At 37.4% G+C, this 26,600-nt stretch overlaps 1 protein-coding gene across 1 annotated transcript in view; it reads right to left on the reverse strand.

The window, feature by feature from the left end:
• Positions 1-626: 626 nt before the first annotated feature.
• Positions 627-26,600, reverse strand: part of LOC127436016 (membrane-associated guanylate kinase, WW and PDZ domain-containing protein 2-like) — a 136,956-nt gene continuing 110,982 nt past the window's right edge. The window contains exons 12-24 of the mRNA XM_051689899.1: positions 26,479-26,510; positions 22,005-22,167; positions 17,705-17,740; positions 15,763-15,854; positions 13,253-13,448; positions 12,637-12,816; positions 11,071-11,256; positions 10,095-10,476; positions 8,101-8,293; positions 5,995-6,138; positions 5,141-5,279; positions 4,368-4,456; positions 627-3,175 (exon numbers count right to left, since the gene is read on the reverse strand). Of these exons, the coding sequence (XP_051545859.1) occupies positions 3,119-3,175; positions 4,368-4,456; positions 5,141-5,279; positions 5,995-6,138; positions 8,101-8,293; positions 10,095-10,476; positions 11,071-11,256; positions 12,637-12,816; positions 13,253-13,448; positions 15,763-15,854; positions 17,705-17,740; positions 22,005-22,167; positions 26,479-26,510 (1,889 nt within the window). The 3' untranslated portion in view covers positions 627-3,118. The remainder of the gene's footprint in view (positions 3,176-4,367; positions 4,457-5,140; positions 5,280-5,994; positions 6,139-8,100; positions 8,294-10,094; positions 10,477-11,070; positions 11,257-12,636; positions 12,817-13,252; positions 13,449-15,762; positions 15,855-17,704; positions 17,741-22,004; positions 22,168-26,478; positions 26,511-26,600) is intronic.

The following is a 26,600-nucleotide window of genomic DNA, read 5'->3' on the forward strand; positions in this document are numbered from 1 at the left end:
TATTTTTTTTTTAATGGGAGTTGGTAATATGAGGCAAAATGAGAGACGGAGAGTTGTACAGCAAGTTGTTTTTAGTTGTAAATGATGTAATACAGTCAACAAGTATGCATATTTTATTAACCACACGTCCTAACCCAAAGCCCAACCCTAAATATAACCGTTAATAAAGTAAAAAAGTAGTCTTAGAGGGAAGATGCAACCTCCAAATCGCATTCAGCATTGATTGTGAATGCAATTACTTCCTGCTTCCCATTGGACCAGAACCGTGTTTCTGAGGCATTTCAGTTCCATTGAATTAGCCACGCCACCTTTTTCCAAAACCCCGCCTTTCATAGACATGCGCACACACAGACACAATAGAGACCATTGTGTTGGAGCAGATGATGTGACAGACGTCCCCTGAGCATTTCGCCATCTGACCATGAGCGTTTTGTGGGAGTAAGACACTGTACCGGCCCTTATATAAGAATATACTGTGTGGGCTGCCCTGTCAATGCACACAATGATTGACTGAGAGAAAGTCTTCTGATTGGCTAAACAAACAATCTGACCGCAGACATCTTTTACCCCACTGTTTACTGAGCCTAGGGCTGTTACAGAGACAGGTGTGATATTTCCGAACCGGCTCGGAAATATCACACCTGTATCTGTAACAGCCCTAGGCTAGGTAAACAGCAGGGGAAAAGATGTCTGCGGTCAGATTGTGTAGTGTGCTTCCTGAACTAATGACTCTTGTGAGTCTGTTCTTTTGAATCTACAGCACAAAATACACAGCAGACCAGTGTAGTCCGATTCCCAAACAAATGACTCTTATGAGTTGGTTCTTTTGAATCTACAGCATGACCACTGTAATCCAATTCCCAAATGAATTACTCTTGTGAACCAGTTCATTTGAATCTACAGCACGACCAGTGTAGTGTTGTTCTCGAATGAATGACTCTTGTGAACCAGTTCTTTTGAATCTTCAGTGTAACCACTGCAGTCCAATTCTCAAACAAATGACTCTTGTGAACTAGTTCTTTTGAATCTACAGCACAATCTGTGTAGTGTTGATCTCGAATGAATGACTCTCATGAGCCAAACTGAACAGCTGAGGGCAGTAAATGCAAAAACATTTTTTATTTTTATTTCTACCTCAAAAGAAAGAATCATTAATGGAACTGTTAAAGAATCTGAATTGTTAAAAGGAATCAGAATCATTGCATTTGTTATGATTCCTTTCCCTAGTGGTCGCTTGGTTTACATCACTTATTCATGCGATTATCTAATCAGCCATTCGTGGGGCAGCAGTGCAATGCATAAAATCATGAGAGATCTTTTCTTCCTGACCCGCAGATCATGCAGTCAGGAGCTTCAGTTAATGTTCATATCAACCATCAGAATGGGGAAAAAATGTGATCTCAGTGATTTCGACTGTGGCATGATTGTTGGTGCCAGACGGGCTGGTTTGAGTATTTCTGTATCTGTTGATCTTCTGGGAATTTCACGCACAACAGTCTCTAAAGTTTACTCAGAATGGTGCCAAAAACAAAAAACATCCAGTGAGCAGCAGTTTTGCTGACGGAAACACCTTGTTGATGAGAGAGGTCAAAGGAGAATGACCAGACTTATTTGAGCTGACAGAAAGGATACAGTAACTCAGATAACCACTCTGTACAATTGTAGTGAACATAATAGCATCTCAGAATCCACAACACATCAAACCTTGAGGCAGATGGGTTACAACAGCAGAAGGCCATGTCGGGCACTTTATTAGGACCATAGTGTTCCTAATAAAGTGCTCAAGGAGTGTAAATATATATTAAACATCAAATATATTCTGACTGGCTTTGATCGTGTGGCGTTGCGCAGCATTTTCCCTCTTATTGTGGAATCTTGTCACATCGCACCTGGTTAGGACGCATTGCAAGACTGCATTACTTTTAGTCTCAGACCAAACAGTCCTTAAAAAATTGTGATCTCTACTTGTCATCCAATGGTCTGGATGGCAGCTACTTTGTTTGCATGATGGGAAGGTTTGTGATTGTACCCCAACTCCAAGGGAAAATGAGGATCAAATGAGAATCTGAAACTTTGAAAACATCTGCTTTTAAGTCCTTGCAGTCCTTGCTTGGTGTAATTCATGGTATGTATCAGAATGTTCAGCTGGGTATGGCAACTCTAGACTAAATCATACTAATATAACATATTGTTATGGGTTTATTATTGACGTCTAAAGTCAACAGTCCATGTGTTAGATTTGGCGTGTGACGTGCATTTACTCTCTATGGTTTTTCCCACAATTCAATCAAATGTGTTGGCATGATACTTTACCTTGTATCTCCATTAGATGGCCATCATGGTGGTCTCTTTGTGTCCTCTCATGCTTATTTTGAGAGTTTCATAACATCTCATAATAGTGAATTCTCATTTTCCCACCAGACCTATGAACCTCAATACTCGTGTGGTCAGTTCTTGTATTCTTGGTTTCCCCGGAAATCTCTTTTCATGCTACACATATTTTGCAATATTTGACCCTGGTATCATTAGGGGTAGTGGTATGAACAACTTGAAATAATAATAAAAAAAAAATAAACAACCTCTACATGATAAACAAATAAAGAGAGATTGGGTCCACTGGACAGAAGAAATATGCTTAGACAGTTTGGCACGTTCCTCTGTGATAAGTTCTGGATTCAGAATCAAACGGCGAGGGGGCAAGCCATGCTACTTTGGCTGCCATTCATCTGGGATGGTTACCAGATCGTCCGCTAAAAACACAGGTCAGCATTTTCATGATGAGCAAGTGGGACACAACAATCCATTTAAGGTTGATATGTCTGCAACTGTTCGTAAATATTTTCCACACTTATGAAATGTTCCCGATCCTTCTCCTCATTTTTCGTTAAGATGCCTCTTCAAAGCACAGCTCTTACAGGTGGACCTGCCACCTTTTTCTGTTGGCGAAACCCCACAAAACTGTCGGCATCTGGACTAGAATGACCACGAGGGGCGCTGTGATTGGTCCAGACTGTCACACAATGTTAATAAAAGAAGTCAGTGAGGCAAGTCCAGGGTTTGAGACTGGATGAGATGATGGGCAACAACGAAGGGCTAGTGTCACGCTAGCGGGTTGAGACTACTTCCGACAAGGCAGGGGTGGCTGTAGAGACAGCACTCCAGGAGGTGGCACTGTCTACTAGGAAACATAGAGATCCTGTAAAGCACTTGTGTGTACAACTGACTGCAGAGCTAGCTTACATTTGCAAAGGGATGCATGCGAAAACACAAAGAATTTATGCATCAGTGTTGGGGAGTAACTAACTAAAAGTAGCTATGCTACTAACTAAACTACATTTGTCAGTAGTGTAACAGTAACTGAAGTAGTGCAGTAAAAAGCTATTTTTTCCAAAGGCTGAGGAAATATTCAAACTTGCACTCTTGAGGCCAAAATATACTTTGATTTTACGCACTCCATATGTCTCACACACTGTGCGCATGAATAAAAAAAAATAAAAAACACATCATCACTACGCACAGGCAGCCTTGTTTTTCTAGACACGGAGAGTCCACATCTTTGCAAGTCATTGGCGAGTCAGTTGCGTCAAAAACTTGCAATCAAATTTTTTATCTATAGTAATTTGCAGCCAAAAGAGTATTCTTTGAAAGGTGCATGAGACTTAACTGCACTTGGAAAAATGAAGTCAGATCAATATTTCAGTCCTTTTTTACTATAAATTCTTCTCCTACCCAGTAGGTGGCGATATGCATGAAGAATGCGAATCCCCAATAATAAAAGAATGTGAAAGTGAAAGTGGAGATTTATAATAAAAAAGGACTTAAATATTGATCTGTTTTTCACTCACACCTATCATTTTGCTTCAGATGACATGGATTTTACTACTGCAGTCATATGGATTACTTTTATGTGGCCTTTATGTGAATTTTGGACCTTCAAAGTTCTGGTCACCATTCACTTGCATTGAAAGGACCTAAAGAGCTGAGACATTCTTCTAAAAATCTTTGCTTGTGTTCTGCAGAAGAAAGAAAATCATGCACATCTGTAATGGCATGAGGGTGAGTAAATAATGAGAGAATTTTCAGCTTTGGGTGAACTATTCCTTAACTGTATCTTAACTACTTTAAATTATGAGTAGCTTGTAGCCTCCCCAGCACTATTATGCAAACGCATGCAGATACAGTGACACAAAAATACACAAAATGACACAAACACTTAGGTGACCAATCATTGAGTTTAGTCAGAAGATACTCAGACACACAACATACGCTAAAGTAGTAATGCAAATTGAAACAGAAGCATAGAGAAATTCCACAGATATAAAAGGAAAGCAGAATTGAGTAAGAAAGACATGCAGGTTGTCACAAACCGTGTCTTTAGAGTGTCCCATTATGAAGAAATAGGGTGAGGCTAGAGTGTCGCTTTTCATGCACATAGAAAGGTTGGTAGATACCATTCCTACAGAACAGGAAGTACAATTCTGAACTATTGCATTGCAGTTATAGAAGAGTTAAAAACAGAACAGAAAACAGAAGAGAGCAGTTAAAGAGAACAGGCTACTAGAAGTTCCATTTATCAGCAAATGCTACCACTAAATGAAAGTTTATTGAAAAGGGTGAATTGATTAAGTGAGTCATCAAAGCCTTTTAGGCTTTTAACAGAAAGCTTTCAGCTACAGCAAACTGTCAAGCCCACTGTATAATGCTTCAGCATTCTGAATGATTGTTTCCCAGGTAAATACAAGTGCACTCTAGTATGCACATTTGCATGCATATAATCCATTATTTAGCCTAAAAAGGTCAGGTTGTCACATATTTAAACAAAATTATCAATTCAACACTGAAAAAGTGGGCACAGACACAGTGTTATTTTGCACCAGAATGGGAAGTTTGATTATAGCTACAAAAACTTTCATTTGTTTTAAACGTGCACTCCTTGAAAAAGTTTTAAACAAAAAGAAATTACAAATGTTAACCTCCGCTTGCTAAATGAATGAAACATGGCTGACTGCGAATAGAGTATTTCTACAATGGCATCAGTAACTGAAAACTATTACTTTTTACAAAAAATACTGAGTGCACCTTTAAATGAAACATGTAGAAGGTAGAAATGGTTTGAGGCTGTGAGTATTGTGATACCCACCATATTCCGGCACCTGTCCCGTGCCTCTTTTCAACAGCAGACGCACCCGCCGACCGCCGGCTTTGATGAGTTCGATGGCATGAGTGTGACTCATGTCTCTCGTACTCTCACCATTAATTTCAATAATCTGATCTCCAACCTGCGTTCACAAAGCAGGTTTTATGTAAATGTTTCTGTACAGTCAGTCTATGCTTTGTGTCTCTTATAATCACCCTGATGGGGTTTATTTTTCAATAATAACCATTATCCTACTTAACACATGGCTATTTGCTATATAAATAAGTAAGCTAAAAATATTTTAATATGTGAGAAGAAAGAGTCCACAGAGTGATATGAGACACATTAAACTAGTACAGTTATGTAGGGTATCAGCTGCCTGGAACAAAAGTTAGCTATACAGATTAGTGGTCATAATACAAAAATAGTTGACAGGAGAATGCTGTGACTGACCAATCAGAATCAAGTATTCCAAAAAGCTGTGTAATAAATGCAGGTATGCTTCAATTAAGCATTTGGACACTTAAACCACATTTAAAAATGCCATGTGCATTATATAGCAAAATATCGATCCAAGTGGCATTTACTTTAAAGAAAGGACCCAGAAGCAAACTTTTCATGCAGAACATAAAAAAAAAAAGTTTGTGTTCAAAATAAAGACAAATACAAACATAAAGTACTTTTAGGGGCCATTGTCTATATTTTCACATGAAACATGCATTGCAACATTCAAATTAGAGGAAAACATAAACAACAAAGTCCAATTTATAAAATTGTACAATTATATAATAATAACCTTTTGTCTAACAGCTCGGACTAACAATCACAGAACGAATGTGTGTGAACAGTTTCCTCACCCTCATTCTTCCATTGCGGATGGCAGGCCCATCCTCAGCCAGTCTCAGCACAAACAGGTCCATCTTATATTCCCGTCCTCCACGAATACTAAAGCCAAACCCCTTCACACTCTTCTCCAGTTCCACAGTGAAATAGTCATAGTCCTGAAAAGAAAAGAAACAAATTGGCAAGCTAATTTTAAAGGCATCCTCCACATTTGTCTTTTATTTATCTTTTTCCTTAAGCACTAAATAAGGTGAATGTAGACACTAACAAAATATCTTTTGTGTAATTTGCATAACACTAAACCTGAAATATTATGCTAACATTCAAAATGACCCTAAGCACAGCCTAAAAATGTTAAAGGTTTAACTAAAACAAGAATCTGATAAGATTAAAAAACAGTAAAAAGTCCTAAGATGGCAAATGCATTACCATATTACTACACAATAAGTGGTTTTGGGAAAGGGGATTCCTTCCCCTTATCTAACCCCTAACACCTAGCTTAACCCTACTTACCCTAAAAGTTAAGCAAGAAATTGTATATGTCTTATAATACAGTGGCAAGAAACGTATGTGAATTCACTGGTTTTCTTCATTAATTGGTCATAAAATGTGATCTCATCTTCATCAAAGTAACGAGTATAGACAAACACAATGTGCTTAAGCTAACAACACACAAACAATTATATCTTTCACGTCTTTATTGAACACATCCCATTATACATTCACGGTGCTGTGGAAAAAGTAAGTAACCAAGCGTTTCCGGTAGCTGCGGATTAGACCTGCACGACGTTTAGAAGGAATTTTGAACATTCTTCCTTACAGAACTGCTTCAGCTCAGCCATGTTCTTACGATGTCTGGTTTGAACAGCTCTCTTGAGGTCATTCCACAGCATCTCTGTTGGGTTAAGGTCTGGGCTCTGATTGGGCCACTCCAAAAGGTGGATTTTCTTTTTTTGAAGCCATTCTGTAGTGGATTTACTTCGATGTTTAGGGTCACTGTCCTGCTGCAATTTCTACTGCTGCTATTATCCTGTAGGATACATTTATAAACTTGGGAATTCATTTTTACCTGGATGATGGCAAGCGGTCCAGGCCCCAAAGCAGCCCCAAATCATGATTCTCCCTCCACTGTACTTCAATGTTGGGATGATGTTTTCATGTTGGTATGCAGTGCCCTTTTTACCCCATACATAGTGCTGCATGTTCCTCTCAAAAAATTCAACCTTAGTTTCATTAGTCGACAACACTTGTTCCCAGTAGCGTTGTGGAGTGTCAAGGTGGTCTTTGGCAAACAAGCAATGTTTTTTTGGAAAGCAGCGGCTTCATTCGTGGTGTCCTGCCATGGACACCATGCCTGTTTAATGTTTTCTGTAAAGTACACTCATGAACAGAGATGTGGACCAGTTCCAATGATTCCTTCAAGTCTTTAGCTGTCACTGTAGGGTTCGTTTTTACCTCATTAAGCATTCTGCGGTGTGCCCTTTGAGTCATCTTGGCTGGACAGCCACTTCTAGGGAGAGTAGCCACAGTACTAAATCATCACCATTTATAGACAATTTGTCTAATTGTGGACAGATGACTATCTAAGCTCTTCGAGATAACTTTGTAAACCTTTCCAGCTTCATGCAAAGCAACAATTCTTGATTGTAGGTCTTCTGAGATCTCTTTTTTTGCAAGGCATGGTCCACGTCAGCAGATGCTTTTTGTGAATAGCAACCTCAAAATGTTTGAGTGAATTTTATAAGTCAAAGTAGCTCTAGCCCACACCTCCAATCTCGTTTCATTAATTGGATGACAGGTTTACCAACTCCTGACTCTAATTAGCTTTTGTTGACGTAATTAGCCTAGGGGTTTACATACTTTTTCCAACCTGTTCAAACATGTTTGAATGATGTATTCATTATGTTGTATTGTAAGAACAATACAACAATATTTGTGTTATTAGTTAAAATAGATTGTGTTTGTTCAATACTGTCACTTAGATGAAGATCAAATGTGACATTAAACAAATTTATATATAAATTCAGGTAATTCCAAATGGTTCACATACATATCTTGATTTCCATCTGCACTGTACTGTAATTGTATCATACTACATACAGCCACTGTGATGTGATTACCTGTGGTCGGTAATCTGTGATGGAGTGTTGTCTGTAGTCTATAAGAGCAGGTGGATGTCTGTACTCCAGGCTCGGTGGTTGTCTGTAGTCTGCTACAGGGGGATGTCTGTAGTCCACTGGGGGCTGTCTGTAGTCTGTGTATGCAGCTTGGCAGATATCAGGTTTAACATCCTGTCTAGCTTTTACCTCCGACCTGTAACTACCAACAAGGTCAAATGAAGAGATCCTGTTCCACAGCACAAAAGGCTGAATAACTTGCGAGATGTTTTTAACAAAATTCATTAAACTCTTTAAATCTATAGGAATTTTGCTAAACTATTATGTCCAATATAAAATGAAAACATCAAAGTTGAAGTGTGCAGAAGAGTAAAAACACTTGGTCCACTCTTTTAAACTTCTGTTTCCCCCAGGTATTACTCTTTACTCTCTCTGACCATGTCACCAATAGGAAAGGGCTTTGCTCATGAGTCAACTTTGTCGAGTCTCCAATCTTCCACAATGCATAAATAAGAGTGGTCCTGAGCCAACCCTAAGGGAAAATGTGCAACCCCTGCCTGAGAGCACAAGCATGTATTATTGAGGAGATATCAACAGGTTAATAATTTATTATGAGGTGTTAAGTGATGTTACTCTGGCTTAGACAGTAGACGCTCTGAGCGTGCCTGAGGCACTTCAGTTGAGACCAAAGACTACCTGAGAGAAGTCCTTAAACAAACGTGGGCAAATAGGAGAAAAAGAACAGTTAAAATGAAATGAAAAGTTCTCGATGGGTGAATCTCACAAAGCCTGCCAAGAACATATTTCATGCATGGGACATATTCATTATTAGTTCACGTTAACTTTTGCGTTAATTAAAATTAACATATACAGCCTGAGTGTTACCAAAAAATGTATAGGTAAAATTACTGTATGCATTACAGTAATTGCCATGAAAATAGTCACAATGCAAAACAACTTAATGTAACAAATTCGGCATCTTAATGTTACAAAATAATTTTTCCATGTAAAATATAATTTCTTACTTGTTTTCTGGTAAGAACATCATCTGGACATGTTTTCGTAAGATTCACCCAGATATAATTAAGGCATTTACTGCAGGGGTCTTCAACCTTTTTCAGGCCAAGGACCCCTTGGTGGGTAGAGAGAGACGGAGCAGGGACCCCCTGTTACATATTGTATAAAATTGTTATGTTTTATGCATATAATAACATCCGTATGGTAACATATTAATGTATGTACATAATTTATGATGTTTACATTGCAAAGCCATTAAGATAATCATTAAATGATGTACAGCAGGGGTTTGCAACCTTTTTGAAATAAAGTGCCATTTTTATTTTCCTTTTTTCACTGTGCCATACATCCTGCAGATAAATAGACAGATAGACAGACAGACAGACTGAATGACCATGCAGAATAAAACAGCTTTTATAAGGTTACTGTTATGATTGGAGTTTTATGTGAGTGGTCGATTTTATATTTATGCTTCAAAATTACTGTTTATTTCATTAGGATTAAAACTTTGTAATGAGCGCACTTTTGAGTGCACAAGTCATCGTCTTGAGTGTGTGGAACGTTAACGACCACGTAGCCTATGCCAGGTTAATAATCTCAGCGAAACTATTTATTTCACCAAGTCGGCTATTATTCTAAAGGAATACAATTATATACAAGAAACCGTAGGGTGTCACCCACTCAACCGCACAGTGCGACTAACGCAAACCAGAAGCGTTTAATTGCGCAACACTCTACTGCAGTGCTGCTCAAACTGATCTGCGTCACGCTATCAGCTGCTTGTGATTAGCAGTGGTTGCACAAATGGTTTGTCCGCTTCATGTCCACTTTAATATTGTACCAAATAAAACAGGATGCACGAATTTGAGAAAGGACTACTGCATGTGGAAGATTAAGACATTTCTGTCCATTTTGAATCTTTAACATTAAATCAAAAACAATTGCATGATAATTTGTTACAATAGCCCGCCAAACAGTACCTAGTGTCATGTAGGTACAGCTGCGGTGGTACTGGTACTGATCCAATGGAGGTGGGTTGGACCCCTGGCATGCCTGGATCCACCACAGAAGGGGCCTGAGTCACCACCGAACCTGCCTGCATGGCCTCCAGGCCAGGCTGACTCACAGGGAGGCTGGTTTGAGTCACTGGTGGGGTGCTATGTGGTGTTCCAGGGCCTGGTTCCATCTGCATGGGGCTGGGCTGTGTGGTGGCTGGGCTGGGGTGGGGCGCTGGTGGGCTGGGGTGAGCCACAGTGGGGCTCTGCTGGGCTGCTGTGCTGGACTGAGTCTGGGGACTGTGCTTTTGGGCCACCATAGGGCTCTGCTTCTCCGACGTAGGGGCGGAATGAGCACCGTTTACATCTAGGACACAGAAGGATTGTGTTTACATGGAATGCTGTTCCTACCACTTAATATATATATATATTTTATTTGTTTATTTTTTTTCAGTGTAAAAGCCTGAAAATAACAAAGTTTGAATAATACAATGACTAGAACAATGAGCACAAAACTGTTTAAAAGCTTTCAAATGGTAAATAGGTTGTCAAGAGTAATGAATAATTAATGATAAAACACATTTCCACAATAAAACTCTCCCTTTAATTGATAGTTCACCCGTTTACTTTCATTGTATGGAAAAATGATGCAATGAAAGTAAATGGTGACTGAGGCTAACACCTACCTAATATCTCCTTTTGTGTTCCATAGAAGAAAAAATATCATACAAGTTTGGAACAACATGAAGGTTGACAGAAATTTCATTTTTGAGTGAACTATCCCTTTAAATACAGTGTTTACTATTCCATTCCAAAGATTTATAGATTATAGATTTTAATTTTGTTACATAATTTTGTCCTGTCTGTGTAGTACAGTAAATGTTTGCACAGTAGTACATTAAACAGATACAATAAAGGTGGCATTACTTGTAAATAAAAACCTGCACTTGCCCCCACTCACCTTCCTCTGGTATGATGTGCAAGGTGACAGTGAGTCCAGCGTCTTTGATGAGCTTAACAATGTCAGCGTGAGGCATGTTGATAATAGACTGACAGTTTACGGCCATAATTCGGTCCCCAACTTTTAGTTTTCCACAGCGATCAGCCGGACTGCCCTCGATGATGCGACCGATCTTATGTGGCACAGCTACAAAACATGAATAATTCTCAGATAAAAATGCATGTAAAATAACCGGGTCATATTTCACCTCATAATCAAAAGAAATAAACAAGTTATCACTTGACTGTAAGATTCTTTTTGTTAACATTAATAAATGCATTAGGTATCATTTACTAACAATTAATAGTTTTTGCAGCATTTATTAATCTTAATGTAACAAATGTATGCAAATACTGTTCATTGTTAGTTCATGTTAGTTGATAATGTACAGTATAAGCTAATGTTAAGGAGTTTAAAAGATGTACAAGTATATGCTGAAATTAACACTAACCAAGATGAAGTCGTGCTGTAAAAGTATTGTTCATTGTTAATTAATGGTAACTAATGTAGTTATAGTAGTTAATGCAGTTGCAATATATATATATTTTTTACATTAATCTGTGTTAATGTTAGTTAATAAAAATACAGTTGTTCATTGTTAGTTCATGTTAGTTCATAGTGCATTAACTAATGTTAACAAACACAACTTACAAAATATTAATTAACAAAAAATGTATTAATGTTATATGTTGAAATTAACATGAACTATGATTAATAAGTGCTGTAAAAGTGTTGTTCGTTGTTAGTTCATGTTAACAAACATTGTTAACTATTGTTGTTAACCTTATTGCAAAGTATTTAAAATGAAATAATACATTTCACATTACTGACTTTAATTTGTGATTTAATCATATACCAGGCTATCATTTGTACAGTTTATAAATTAAATTACATAATTAATTATGTATAATTAATAAAAAAGTATACATTTACATAAAATGATAAATATTACAATATGAAATTATAAATAAAATGTCATACTTATAAATGAATGTTATACATTATATAAAAATGTACTATATTACAGTAATAAGAAATCTAATATTAAGAACATCCATTAAGAACCACAATTAAGAATAATGGAAATTACAAAAACTTTACATCAATGAGAATTTGAGGGGGAAAATGTGCTTTCTTTGTGCATTTAATTCTTTTGATTTTGGAGGGAAATATACTGTAAAATGCACATATTTTTGACAGATTTCGAGATATTCACCCGAATGTGGATAGCATGCATCAGCTTCCTTCCTTCAAAGAGAAATGACTTGCAAAGTTTTGAAGAAAAAGCTAAGATCAATCGTCATGCCTCGAAACCTTGTGGACTGTCTTTTCTAACACATATAGAGCCTTAATCTCAGACTTAAAATAAATGCTACGCTTCAAAGTGAGTTTAAATCTAATCTGATAAATAATCTAGGTTAATAAAAATGACCCTTTAATCCATTACTGTGTACATTTCACACTTTGTTCACCAAATCAGCAGGTTTATCTCAACTAGGTTAACAGCTATGTGAAGGGAAGACTTACTTATCGTGGTTGTGGTCTCTGGTCGGTTGAGGGAGCTGATGATGACAAAACCGAAGCCTTCACTTTCCTTGCGGTGGATAACTACATCAGTTGTGGGTGGTAAATTGACTGGGCACACTGCATGACCCCGGGTAGAGCTGCTCTGATTTGTCGATGCACCATTTTTCTCGGACGGCTGGCCTGCAGGTTGCAGCACACACACTCTCAGCTGATGCACAGCAATTTGACTCAAGGTATCAAACAGACAAAATTGCCACAGAGTAATGCAGTTTTACCTGCTGATAGTCTAACTAACCAATAGGGGGAAAAAATAAAATCATTTTACTGTCCTTTAGCATATTAAAGTAACAGTTCATCCAAAAATTAAAATTCTGTCATAATTTACTCTCCCTTACGTCATTTCAAACCCATATGACTTTCTTTCTTTCTTTCTTTCTAGGCAGAATGACAGCCTCAGTCACCATTCACTTGAGGCTACTGACTGAGGTCAGTACATCTCCTTTTGTGTTCCATGGAAGAAAATCATACAGGTTTGGAACAATATAAGGGTAAGTAAATAATGACAGAATTTTTATTTTACGTCAACTATCCCTTTACTGTTTTGGCATGTGCTCACCCTGCTGCGGCAGAACTCTCCTCCTGACGGTCAGGGTGACCTGTCCTTTGCGTGCAGCTGCATGCATGAGGTCGATGACGTAGCGGTGTGGTCTCCCTGCCACGGGCATCCTGTCAACCGAGACCAGCTCATCTCCCGGACGCAGTCTGCCGTCCCGCTCCGCAGGGCTGTTCTCGATGATTGCTCCGATCACAATCTGTTGAGAAAAATTAGTTATCACATTAATGTGAACTGACACTCACAGTCTCATAATCATATTGTCAATGGCTTTACATGTTCAAACAGCACTTTTCTTGGGTAGTTGATGGGCTAATATAGGTTTAGCCAACCAGAAAGTTATTCTGCAGCTAGGTTTTATTCATGAACCCTAAATTAGAACACACATGATTTCAGATGATCAAAAACAAATGGTCAAGAGATATTTATATAATTATTTATTATGCCATTTGAAAGCAAATAATTTCTCATGTAAACTGTAAAATAAAGCTGCACACTCTTACAAAAAAAGTACTGTGGCAGTAACATGGTACTGTCATGGTATCAGATGGTGATACCATGGTACTTTGACATATACCATCAGGGTCCAAAATTAACAGTCGCCTAAAGCAAAATGAGAGTAAAAAATGGCTTGAATAAAACTTGCATTACTCGCGATTTCCCCAGTAACTTAATTAGAAACTGCAAAAAATAATGCATGGAATACATTTTACCTCAGTGGAAAATTGATCATCATAAGTTTATCCAAGATGCAAATGGCTTTTTTTTAATGTTTTTTATTTTATTTTTTATTTTTTTGAGGGATGAAGAAACACAATGACCTGTGCTGTATACAATATAAAAAATACTAAATAATTCCTTTGTCATAGTGACAATATATATATACAGTATATATATATATATATATATATATATCCTCGTGCAACCCCGAGTACATTGACATTGTATTTTGACTTTGCTATACGCAGCACATAATTTAAATTCATTTGAACCGACTAATCTCAGTTCAGAAGACTCTGTGCTGTCAGTAAAGGGTTACATTTTCAACGTACGGAGTCATGTGTCAATACAACATGCCGCTGACCACAGCCTGAGTTTGTCTTTGGGAGAAACGGCAACACAACTACATTTGGTAAGAAACCTAATGATGTTTTTACATTATCACATTGAGAATCAATGGGTTCATCCAAAGGCTGAAACATTTTTGCTTTCAGAGGCTTTAGAAGGAGTTAGGATGAAAATAAGGTGCATTTTGAACTGTTCTGAGACCAGTGCAGACAGACAGCACATTAGAGGTTAAGTTTTTCACTAAATAGGGAGCAAGGGAACAACCTAAAGCTCTCTATGCAGCTATGTGCATTAAACCCAAACTTCAGTTTCAGGCTGCAGATGATGTTTGGTCCACTCAACATGTTTGGCAGACACGGGACAATGGTAATCAGTACATAGATTCAGAATTTATAATGTATAATTTTATTTTAAGATGGCTGGCAATGATTGGATGATGCTGGCCATTACTTTGAATCAGAATTATTTATGCTAATTTCTGGTGTAATGTCTGTAACGTCTCAAAAACATGAATAACCAACACTCCTGGAAACATAGCAAACAATTTGATTTAAAAATTTGACTTTCTATAGCTTGGTATTATTTAAAATTTCACAGCTTTGAGCTGAGTGACTCCAGACAGGTCTCCTAAGCAACCAAACTGGCCCGGTTGTTAGGGAGGGTAGAGTCACATGGGGTAACCTCCTCGTGGTCGCGATTAGTGGTTCTCGCTCTCAACGGGGCGCGCGGTAAATTGTGCGTGGATCGCAGAGAGTAGCATGAGCCTTCACATGCTGTGAGTCTCCGCAGTGTCATGCACGACGAGCCACATGATAAGATGTGTGGATTGACGGTCTCAGAAGTGGAGGCAGCTGAGACTTGTCCTCCGCCACCCGGATAGAGGTGAATAACCACGCCACCATGAGGATCTACTAAGTAGGGGATAAAAAAATAAGATAAACAAATAATACATTTCACTTAGTCTCGCTGTCCACATACGGATGTGGAAAAACATTTTTAGGAAAACGATGCATGTTTATTAGTTGCTACTAGTTACAAATCAAAAAGGGAAATGGAAAATGCACACTGCAGTTACACTCGGGTCTCAGGAGGTTAAATATATATAAACACACACACACACATTATATACTGTATATACTCTATATATTTAAATATGGCCAGTAAGATATATTTTTGGCAGCTAAATTTTCTCAATTCACTAGCTAATAGCTACTGCCAGGTGTGGCAAAAAGTTTATTTTGGACCTTGAATACTGAATGAATACAAATATAACATGTAATTGCCATGGTATTTTTTAAGTGTAGTAGCTGAAGGAAACAGGAATTTTCAGTGTGTCTGTTTCTTTCTGCTGCTCGTGGAGCTGTACAGATGTGAACCAGTGGGTCGGTCACTAGTATCTGTTTTTCCTGCCCCATACGAGCCTTGTCACGGGCCTCCGGACTCACTGCCTGCACCGCCTCATCTCCACCCAGGATCCTGAAGCCAAAGCCAGTCTTCTCTCGCAGCAGATGAACCTCTACTTCTTGGTACTCCACACCTGAGTAACAACAATTACTGTTTATATAATGCAAGTCATGTTTGTTTTTATTTAGAGGTGTTAGCTAAGGCAATTATGTAAGGCAATTATACACTGCTTGGCCCAAAAAAAAAGTAATGTTTGGATTTAAATAAGCAGATACTTAAGAGCCTATGATTGGATCATTATTGCAGTGATTTATATGTTTCAGCTGGCAACAATTCTTTTAACCCTAACTGATGCAATGTGTAGCTTCTCATTTCTTAAACAACCATGTTTGAAGACATATCCTGTGATTGTGGAAAAGATGTTACTGTGTTTCAGAAGGGGCAAATTATTGGCCTGCATCAAGCAAAGAAAACAACTAAGGAGATTGCTGAAATCACTGGAATTGGGTTAAGAACTGTTCAACGCATTATTAAAACCTGGAAGGATGAACCGTCAGCTTCGTGGAAGACGTGGTTGGAAAAAAATCTTGAATGATCGTGATGGAGATCACTAAAACACTTGAAGTCACATCGTTAAAAATCGACAGTAGAACTCACGGCTTTGTTTAATAGTGAAAGTAAGAGCATTTCCACACACACAATGCAACGAAAACTTACAGGATTGGGACTAAACAGCTGTATGGCCACAAGAAAGCCACTTGTTAGTGAGGCTAATCAGAAAACACGACTTCAAGTTTCTAGGGAGCATAAAGATTGGACTGTGGAGCAATGGAAAAATGAGTTCAGATTTACGCTATTCCAAAGCGATGGGCACGTCAGGGTAAGAAGTAATGCGCATGAAGCGATTCACCCATCATGCATACTGTAGTGCCCTCTGTACAAGTCTCTGGAGGCAGTGTTATGATCTGGGGTTGCTTCAATTGGTCAGGTCTAGGCTCAGCAACATTATGCGGCAATAAAATGAAGTCAGCTGACTACTTGAATGTACTGAATGACCAGGTTATCTCATCAATGGATTTTTTCTTCCCTGACGGCATGGGCATATTCCAGGATGACAATGCCAAGATTCATCGGGCTCAAAGTGTGAAAGAGTGGTTCAAGGAACATGAGGAATCATTTTCACACATGAATTGGCCACCACAGATTCCTGACCTTAACCCCATTGAAAGTCTTTGGGATGTGCCGGAGAAGACTTTACTGAGTCAAAATGAATGCAACTCTGGATGGAAATAAATGTTGTGACGTTGCATAAGTATATCATATACATATGAAAGTATAGTAAACTATGCCACGATGAATGCACACCATAATCAATGCTAAAGGCGGTCCAACGGAATATTAGAGTATGCAACTTTTTTTTTTGGCCAGATAGTGTATTATTAATACTATTCATTTTAGGGTTAGGGATTTTAGAAAACCCCAAAACAGTGCAAAATAAGAGATTGATTTCAAATTCCTTCAAAAAATATATTTTCTTACTGAACTTAACCCTTTAATTAAAATGTAACTGTCAGATTTGTTCACTACAACAGAAAAAATAATAATAAAAAATAAGAACTTTCTGATAAAAATACAGAACTGAGTTTTCTGATCTCATTACATCACATGAGTTACAGTACATCATATCATGTTAGACATGTTTGAGAGCAGAGCATGACATTTACAGGAGAGCACAACTATCCTAAAATCTAAACCTAAACACAAGCTCATGGCTCACAGAACTCTGCACTTTATGTAGGTCACCTTACAAACTAGTGTGCTGAACCTCATGATCTATTGGAGGATACAAGTATAGTAGTAGACAGAGAGCTATATATAGAGCACATAAAGCCTCATGGGTTACATAAATTAGCTATTGAAATAAAACCAACAGCATATGCGTTTGGTGACATAAAGAAAGGAATAGCAACACAATAGACTTGCCTGCAGAGTCCATCACTGACCGAGGTGGAATTGGCTCTGTGAGGAGAAATTAAAACTTCAATCAGTGAAATGATTCAAAATTCCTTTGTACAATCACCTGGATTTATTGTGATATGTGCTTTACACCAGGCTAATATGTGGGTGAATCTCACAAAACCTGTCAAGAACAAGAACGGGTCATTTAAAATAAGTAATCTTATAATAAGAAATCTTATTTTGCTTAAAGAAAATTAAGACTGTTTTTAGGACTTTAAAGATTTGTGGTATCGTGACAATATTTTCATGAAAATTATGCAGCAGCAATTCCAAACAACTCTCATTACTGTAATGCAGAGATGTTCACATGTCTTTAACACTGGAGTCCAAGTCAAGTCACAAGTCTTTCGTCATGAGTCTGAGTCACTAAACGGTACATTTTTCATGCCTTTAAAAAAAATACTCTAATATTTAAAAATCATATTTACAAAATTACACTATATAGCCAGATTAAAAAAACAAACAAAAAAAAAACAAAAAAATGTCTGGGATACCACTAGGATTCTACCTGAACTCTACCTGTCTACATAGGTCCATCAATAAAATACAAAAATACATGTAAAGTTATTAATTTGAGGAGGCCTATTCATATTCAAAGTTCAAACTTTATTTGAAAATAATATCTGAATTTTCACTAAATATTTAAACCATATTAAATAAAAAATGTAAGCTTTATGCAAACAAAAGCTTTGAAATATTCTCATATGTGTTTGGACAATATAATATATAGCACCAGAAATGTGTAGTATTTGTATATATTTGTCAATGGCCTAAAGCAAGCAAAACATTCTACATTCAAAACGTGCCTTCACTCTGCTGCAAACCAGAGAGTCAGAGACAGTCATGCGAGCGAGAATGTTAATAAGAGATATTTTTGTGCAATGCATAGGTTTTTGGTGCCCATAAAAAAGCCTGGTTGTGCTTCTAGGCTAACTCTTCCCCAGTTCCCGCTCATCGAATATCTCCCTCTCCCATCACCTCTGCTCCCCAAATTCACACTGCGGGTGCTAGCGAAATACTGGAACTGAATTCTGATGCACTATCCCAGCCAATATTAGCTAGCAACCCCAAATGTGCATTGGGGGTATGTCCCCTTTTCCTGATCCACACTTATGACATCTCCCAGCCCACCCTAACATAGCTGGCAAGAGCCAGACCTGTACACTACCCAATGTTTGCGACAGTACAATATTGGCTAGCTATGTGTGTAAATGTGTTTAAACCTTTGTGGATATGTTCTTAGATGTCTAATAAAATTTGATGTTGACATTCTGGTATCTTTAATTTTAGCCGATCTTCCTTAAGTTCCTGCTTCTGAGGACACTACGTTAATAAAACCAAATGTGAGCACATATGGCACAGCGGGTGCCGAAATGTTTTTATGGGACTCTTATAATTTTGGGGTTTACACTGAAATACATAATTGAATTCTATTATAAGGGTTTGATCTACCATGACACGTGGGGAAATATGTGACGCAGATGTAATAAAACCATACAAATAAAACACAAATTCTTCCTTTATGATAGTTCAGGTTGAAAGACTTGAGCCATTTTTGAAATATTCACGATCTCAAAAAAATATTTTTTGTTGAGTCGAGTCAAGTCTGAAGTCTATTAAAATGTGACTTGAGTCCGAGTCACTAACTCGAGACCCCATCTTTGTTTTCATGCAGAAAGAATCTTATTCTCATTACCTTAATGCAGAAAACATCTCATTCACATTACCATAATGCGGAAAAAAAAATCTCATTCTCATTACCGTAATGCAGAAAAATAAACTAAAATAATCATCTCACAACCGTAATGCAGAAAAAAATCTCCTCATTACTGTAATGTGGAAAAAAATCTCATTCTCATACGTGCAGAAAAATCAAATTTTCACTACTGTAATGCAGAAAATATCTAATTCTCACTACCGTAATATGGAACAATTTCATTCTCATTATCGTAATGCAGAAAAAAATCTCATTCTACAGGGCTCCAGACTAACATTTGAGAGCGGTGGCACTGGTGCCCCTCATTTGGTAGCACCAATGGGGAGTGGGGTTCTGGGGGCCTATAAAATGAACAATTTAAAGACAGAAACTAATAATAAAAGTGATTATATTACAAAAATTGCCAATCATATTAAATATTTTGGCCCACAGATATACTCATTCGATGGTAAGGTGTTGATATTGAGTTGGTATGCAGATGTAAATTTACTGGTGTTAACAACAGGAAGGTTATCTATAACATTGATAAATAGTTAACCCCTAATTTATATAGGGCTAAATTATTCTGACTGAATTGGAACTCCTTTCATCAGGTTGTTGTTGAATCAAGTTCAGCTATCTCTTGGAAATTTGAAGGCAAACAAAACCAGTTATATTTTTCTAAAATCAGAGAGCATTAGAAGGGAATAGATTGTACAGAGAAGGAAAACTAGCATTGTTAATAATTCAAAAAGGTCCAGACTCTAAAGCCCTTGATTCTATTTTGTATTTGCACTTATGAAAATTTACCATAGTTTTTAAATAGTTTTAACAGTGGTTAATCAGACCATGGGTAAAACCACAGGTAAAACCAAGCATGGATCGTCACTACCATGGTTAGATGTAATATGATTTCTATAACAAAACTTTAAATACATAAACATTTAGAAACAGCCAAAGTTGTAACAAAAATTTATGATATTCCCTCACTCCCCTAATGTAGCCTATTATAAATTTAATAGAGCTTTAGCAGTAATATAATATTATTATGAATATATTTCTGCCTAAAATACTAGGCCATTAGTTAATACAGTTAGTGTTACAATACTAAATACATTAAAGAGTGCTGATGTGTGAAAAGTCTTATTTATATGTGTGGTCCTGTTCATCTTGTCAATGCTGTTCAGAATGTCGGGCTGTTTAATGTAGTTTTAAACTAGTTTACTCGCCGGGGGTTTTCATAGTGGTTTGCACCAGAGAATTCTGGGTTAAAAAAGTTTCAATGACTCGCGCCGTGCTTCTCACAGCGCTGTGCATTTGAGAGCTCGAGACCGGATCCATTAGTAAACGCACATTTTCTGCGCTCGTGTTATGCTTCTCACTGGTCCTCGTGGCGCTGTAATGATTTTACGCTTTGCAAGTGAATGCACCTGTTCTGCGCTTACGCTACTCTGTCCATTGAGCTGTACTGATAAGTGGTCCAGGTAGCGGATTTAGCGCTGTTTTGTCCCGCTTTTGATGCGTTTGCCATTTGATATTGCTTAATAGAAAATGGCAGTGCATAAACAGAGAGAGAGAGAGAGAGGGAGGGTTGGCCAACACTGTAGTTGCACCAGTGCGACCTGTAACAAAACTTAGTCGCACCTTCTGGAAAAATGGTCGCAAAATTCTCACTACCATAATGCAGAAAAAAATCTCATTCTCACTACAGTAATGCATAAAAATATCATTCTCATTACCGTAATGCAGAAAATTTCATTCTCACTATTGTAATGCAGAAACAATTTCATTCTCACTACCGTAATGCAGAAAAATGTCATTCCCATATCGTAATGTGGAACAAAATCTCTCATTACCGTGATAGCGAAAAAATCTCATTCTCAATACTGTAATGCTGAAAAAAATGTCATTCTCACTACCGTAATGCTGAAAAAAAAAAAATCTAATTCTCACTACCATTATGCAGAAATAATATCTTTCTCATTTCCGTAATGCTGGAAAAAAATCTAATTCTCACTACTGTAATGCGGATAAAATCTAATTCTCATTACCATAATGTGAAAACAAATCTAATTCTCATTACCATAATGTGGAAAGAAATCTAATTCTCATTACTGTAATGTGAAAAAAGTTACATTATTCAAATTTTAAAGTATTTACATGCAATGCTAGCATGCTGTACTACCCTTATGCTGATTTCAATAAAAAAATATTGTATCACAGTCAATAAGAATCTAATGAGAATGATCACTGAAAATAATGTCAAAAGTAAAACATGCGGATGCATTACGGTAAAGAGAATTTGAGAAGAAAGTGAATAATGTTACATTGCAAATATCTTAATGGTACTAAAATAGGCCCTTTTTCTTATGCAAAATACAATTTCTTAATTATTTCTTTTTATTTTGGAGTGAAATATGAACCACTCTATTTGTGAGTTTCACCCATGTAGGAATGTGAGGTAACTTTTGCTTTCATTTGACTAAACTACTGCACCCTATACCCTATAAAAACAACTATATTGTGAAGATCAGAAAGCAGCAGTATTTATTAAGAGCTTTGACTTACGCCTGCTTTCATAAATGGCACGTGACTTCTCATAGAGGTCATAGGGGTCAGGTTTGCCCAGGTGAAAGCCCTCCGTGCCCTCTGAAAGCCCTCTGTGATGTGGGGCGCCGTGGGGGAGCAAAGTGGTCGACAAACTGGTCTGTGGGCTTCCTTGAGGGTCCCACTGCAAATAAAATACAGATATAAGACTGGTTTGAGTGGATACTGGTATGGAGTGGTAAACATTTGCCTCACCACAACTCTACGTAACAGTCAGCAAACAGCCATAAACATTTTGAGTGTAGCAGTGAAGCCATTCCTCCATTTGATGTAAATTCAAATGGCTCAAAATCACACTGCTAAAGAAATGCTAAAAAGAAGCTAATGTCTCTCAGAAAGACCATGTAAAGTTAAAGATGAGAACGTTCTGTGCATCAAAAAGGTGACCCCCGTCATTATTCCTACCCTCTCTCAGTGCAAAAGAGTTTTGCAGTCCAATTGCTCTCCGCAGGTTCAGTAGGGGAGATGAATTAAGCCCTAACGGAGGGACTTAAGTGTGAAGCGAAGTATCTGTGCTATAGTCATGCACCCTGGGGTCTAATGGATCCTATTTCCTGTGAGCTGTTCATTTCACCTCCAGTTTACTGCCTAACCTGCCAATTCCATTATGAGGCCTGGATCCAGCCGAACTGGACAGCTTCCTGAAAATGACGGATCTCACAGCGGGATGAAAGTGACCTCACATGAAATCAGATATTACGGCCAGTTCAAGAAATACCTAAATGTGCTAGATGAAATGTTGCAATGCTCTATGAGGCTTAAGTGAAACTTAACCTGGGATGTGTATGCCTTTTAGTTCTGACAATGTCATTTGGGAACCAGAAATATCCTGCAATGCAATTAACCCTTTAAGCTCTGAGGGTGTTTTTAAAAAGTTTCAGTGGCATATCCAAAACTAAAGGCTTATAGCTCGAAAAAAACAAGACAAAAAAAACAAACAAAAAAACAAGGAGAGTCAAGTGTTTGGTATCATTGTAAAGGAAACTTTTGAAATTCTTAATAGATTATGATACATTCACACAAAAAATATAGCCAAAAATGAACTTTTATCTTATTTTTCTGATTTTACATTCTATATCTCTGGGTTTAAATAAGGTGGCTCCAGAAAAACTGCTTTTGTTATGTTCCCAATCATGTCAACTGTACTGAGAAAAATGTTGTGTTGATACGACAAAGCAATCAAATGTTATAGCATTACAAAAATAATTTATCATAGTGTCTAAAAACATCTCCAAGTGTCCAAAAGCCTCTCCAAACAAATAAAACATAATAAATGTACATAAGAACTAATTACACATGCAAACACAACAATGACTAAAGGTTTGCATAGCATGCAGACATGATTTTAGTAATAAGATTTCACAGAATGAGTGCCTTTTGACTCAATGAGTCTGCATCGAATCATTTACTTGGTGCCATCTCCTGGTGGTCATTTTTAACATTGTGCTTTGTGTGGATTATCTAATGATCTATGTATCTGATTACCTTGTGTGAGGGCTTGTTTGAATGATAATTGCCTCTTCTTAGTAATGATATGTTGTAATTTATGTTCTGTTTATTTTTTGTGAAGGTATAAAGCGAAAATGCCGCATATAAGCAACACCAACATAATTGTCAAAGACATATACTTAGCTTTTACTCGCTATATTTTTGTCTGTGAGTAAAACAAATAGGCTGGTTGTATTCTACTCTTTGAGAGCTTTCCAACAACATATGACACATGACTATGTGATGAGATTGATGTTTTTACTGATTACAATAATTTGTACAGAGCAATTGTTTTATACATAAATTATCAAAATGGAACACTTCTGATTTGTCTGCAAATTTCAAAGCACTTGTTCAGTTTTGGTCATAATGCCTACATGCATTGTGAAGTAGAGCTTCTAAGATTTCAAACGGTACCTATTTTGTGTTGGTCAAGACTGTAGTTATTAATATTTTGACAATTTGTTTTTTCTCGTGGGCCCATCCGAGCTTGAAGGCAAGTGAAGAAACGACACACTGTGTATTAATTGTTTATCGTTTTAGGACAGTTCACCCATTTTGTCATTGTCTGCGCACTCTCATATCACTTGCTTTTTTTATGGAACACAAAGTATGTTATTTAACAGAAAGTGTAGGGTTTTAAATTTCCTGGAACATTGCAAACAACTTGTATGGAGTACTTTTGGTCCTTTTAGTTTATTTTTTGTCATTTTTGGAGCTTGACAAACACGGTCACCATCTGCTCTCATTGTATGGAAGAGAGCAGCCTGGACATTCTGCTAAATAACTCTTTTTATTACCTAGCCCTCTAGAATACTTGAATATGATTGGTCAGTTGTGGTATTCCACTGTCAAACTGTTTTATTTCATGTGTGCTAAAATGTATAAAAATATCAAGGATTCAAACTTAGGTCATCTGCATAAAAATGAAATAAAACATTTTCTTATATATTTGAAAAATATGCCCCAAGGGGGAAAGAAATACCCATAAAAATTTGTTTGTAAATGATGACAGAATTTTCATTTCTGCCTGAACTATCCCTTTAAGATTTAAAGGTGTGAATTGTAAATTACCACTTGTCTGATACAAGGAGTTTTGTTTTTAAATCGGCAATCTAGAGCAATAAAATCCTGTGACAGCATGATTGAGCCTGGGGGTCTCGGGGCCAGAGGAGGAGGAATATCAATTGAGTATCACCTGCATAATCTTTGCTTGGATTAATTTCTCTTCATGATAAACACACGCCTTTGCACACACACAAAAAGAGGCACACTTTGCTGTCAGTAAAAGCTCTTTGTTTGCTAATGCAGAAGCACAAGAAGCATACTGATTAAGCACGCTACCCATGGCGACTGCGTTAATGCATCTGTCACCCGGGATGTTTCCATGTCATCATCACAGTGTTATCCAGTGCAGCGGCAAACACGTGCTGAGACTAAGAACTTGTGCCTGCTGTGTAGGATGCAGTTTCTCTTTAAAGGGATAGTTCAAACAAAATGGGAATTCTGTCTTTATTTACTCAGCCTTACGTTGTTCCAAACCCATATGACATACATTCTTTCTGTGAAATACAAAAAATTAAAAGTGAAACATAATAAAAGTGAATGGTGACTGAGGCTAACATTCTGCCTAACATCTCCTTTTGTGTTCCATGGGAGAAAAAAAAAGTCATATAGCTCTGGAACAACATAAGGGTGAGTAAATGATGATAGAATTTAAATTTTTGGGTGAACTATCACTTTAATACGGTTTAGAGATCGATGCTGCTGTCTCTCTGTGCTGCTGAGGGATTTTCACCATCATAAGCTGATCCAAGATCACAGTTAAAGGGCAGTTGGTACCCAGAGGTATGCAGGTGGTCAAATCCTCTTATGTTACATAAAAATATGATCTGATAATTTCTCCAGCGATGCTGATGCAGAATAACAACTTTCAAGAGGAATATTTACCCATTCAAATGTGCAAATTGGACAATATCCTATGCCAGTGTTTCCCGAACTGGGTTTTTTTAAAAAAAATTTTAAATGCAATTTGTATTTAAGGTTAGATGCATAGGGAGTTTTGAGTCTGATGGTATAAGTTCAAAAGCTTTGATGACAGGTATCAGACATTCAGTGCCACCAAATAATTTTCCACATTCACACGCAGTAATTTTCACTTACATTTGCTCGCATGTTAGAGACCTGTTTTTACATTGTTGCATGATGTTTTTTCAGCAGATGAGCTCAACCTTGCTAACAGTGTCAAACGTGATATAAAAAAGCACCTTGAGCTGACCACGCATTTGCACAGATACTTACCCGCAATGCTCAAAGTTGGCCGGCAATGCTGTACCTGCAATGATGGGCAATTCCAGGCACAGAACTGAACGCTATTCTTGCGTACCGTGACGCGATGAGGGGTAGTTTTCAAGTTATACAGTTATATCATATCTAGCATACCCATCTTAATCAGTAAGCCATTTATTCAATATGTGTATGATTAATATAATGTACAAAACATGTACAAATATACGTAACGTTTAATATAAGGGAGTTGTTTTACAAAGATAACTGTATTAAATATTCATATTTTAAAAATAACTTGTGTGAATATTATCTATGCGTTAGAGAGGGGGTGCGCGAATGGATGTTGAATGTTTGGAGGGGTACACCACTGTAAAAAGTTTGGGAATTACTGTCCTATGCTGACATGCCTGACCAGAATAACAATTATGTTTTTTGTCTGTGTGACTTTCTGACAACTGCAACACAATCTTGGAGACAGTAGACTCCTGAGACAAGACTCCTGAAAAATAATTTTTAAAGGCAACAGTACACACTGTGCATATGTACTACCTGTACATTACTAAATTCTGATCTTACAACAGTTTAATATTATAGCCAGTTCATGGACAGGAAAAAACAAACACAAATTTGAGAAATTAAATATTTTTAATTGGTTTACCTGTTTTGTGGGATCCCACGGCATGAAGAGGCCTGAGAGAGTAATAGAGAGAGAGAAAGAGAGAGAGATTAATATCGCTAGGCCTTGTTTTTCCAAGGAAAAACAGCCCGCAAATACTAGGT

This window comes from Myxocyprinus asiaticus, chromosome 46, assembly GCF_019703515.2.
Source record: "Myxocyprinus asiaticus isolate MX2 ecotype Aquarium Trade chromosome 46, UBuf_Myxa_2, whole genome shotgun sequence".
Classification (NCBI taxonomy): domain Eukaryota; kingdom Metazoa; phylum Chordata; class Actinopteri; order Cypriniformes; family Catostomidae; genus Myxocyprinus; species Myxocyprinus asiaticus.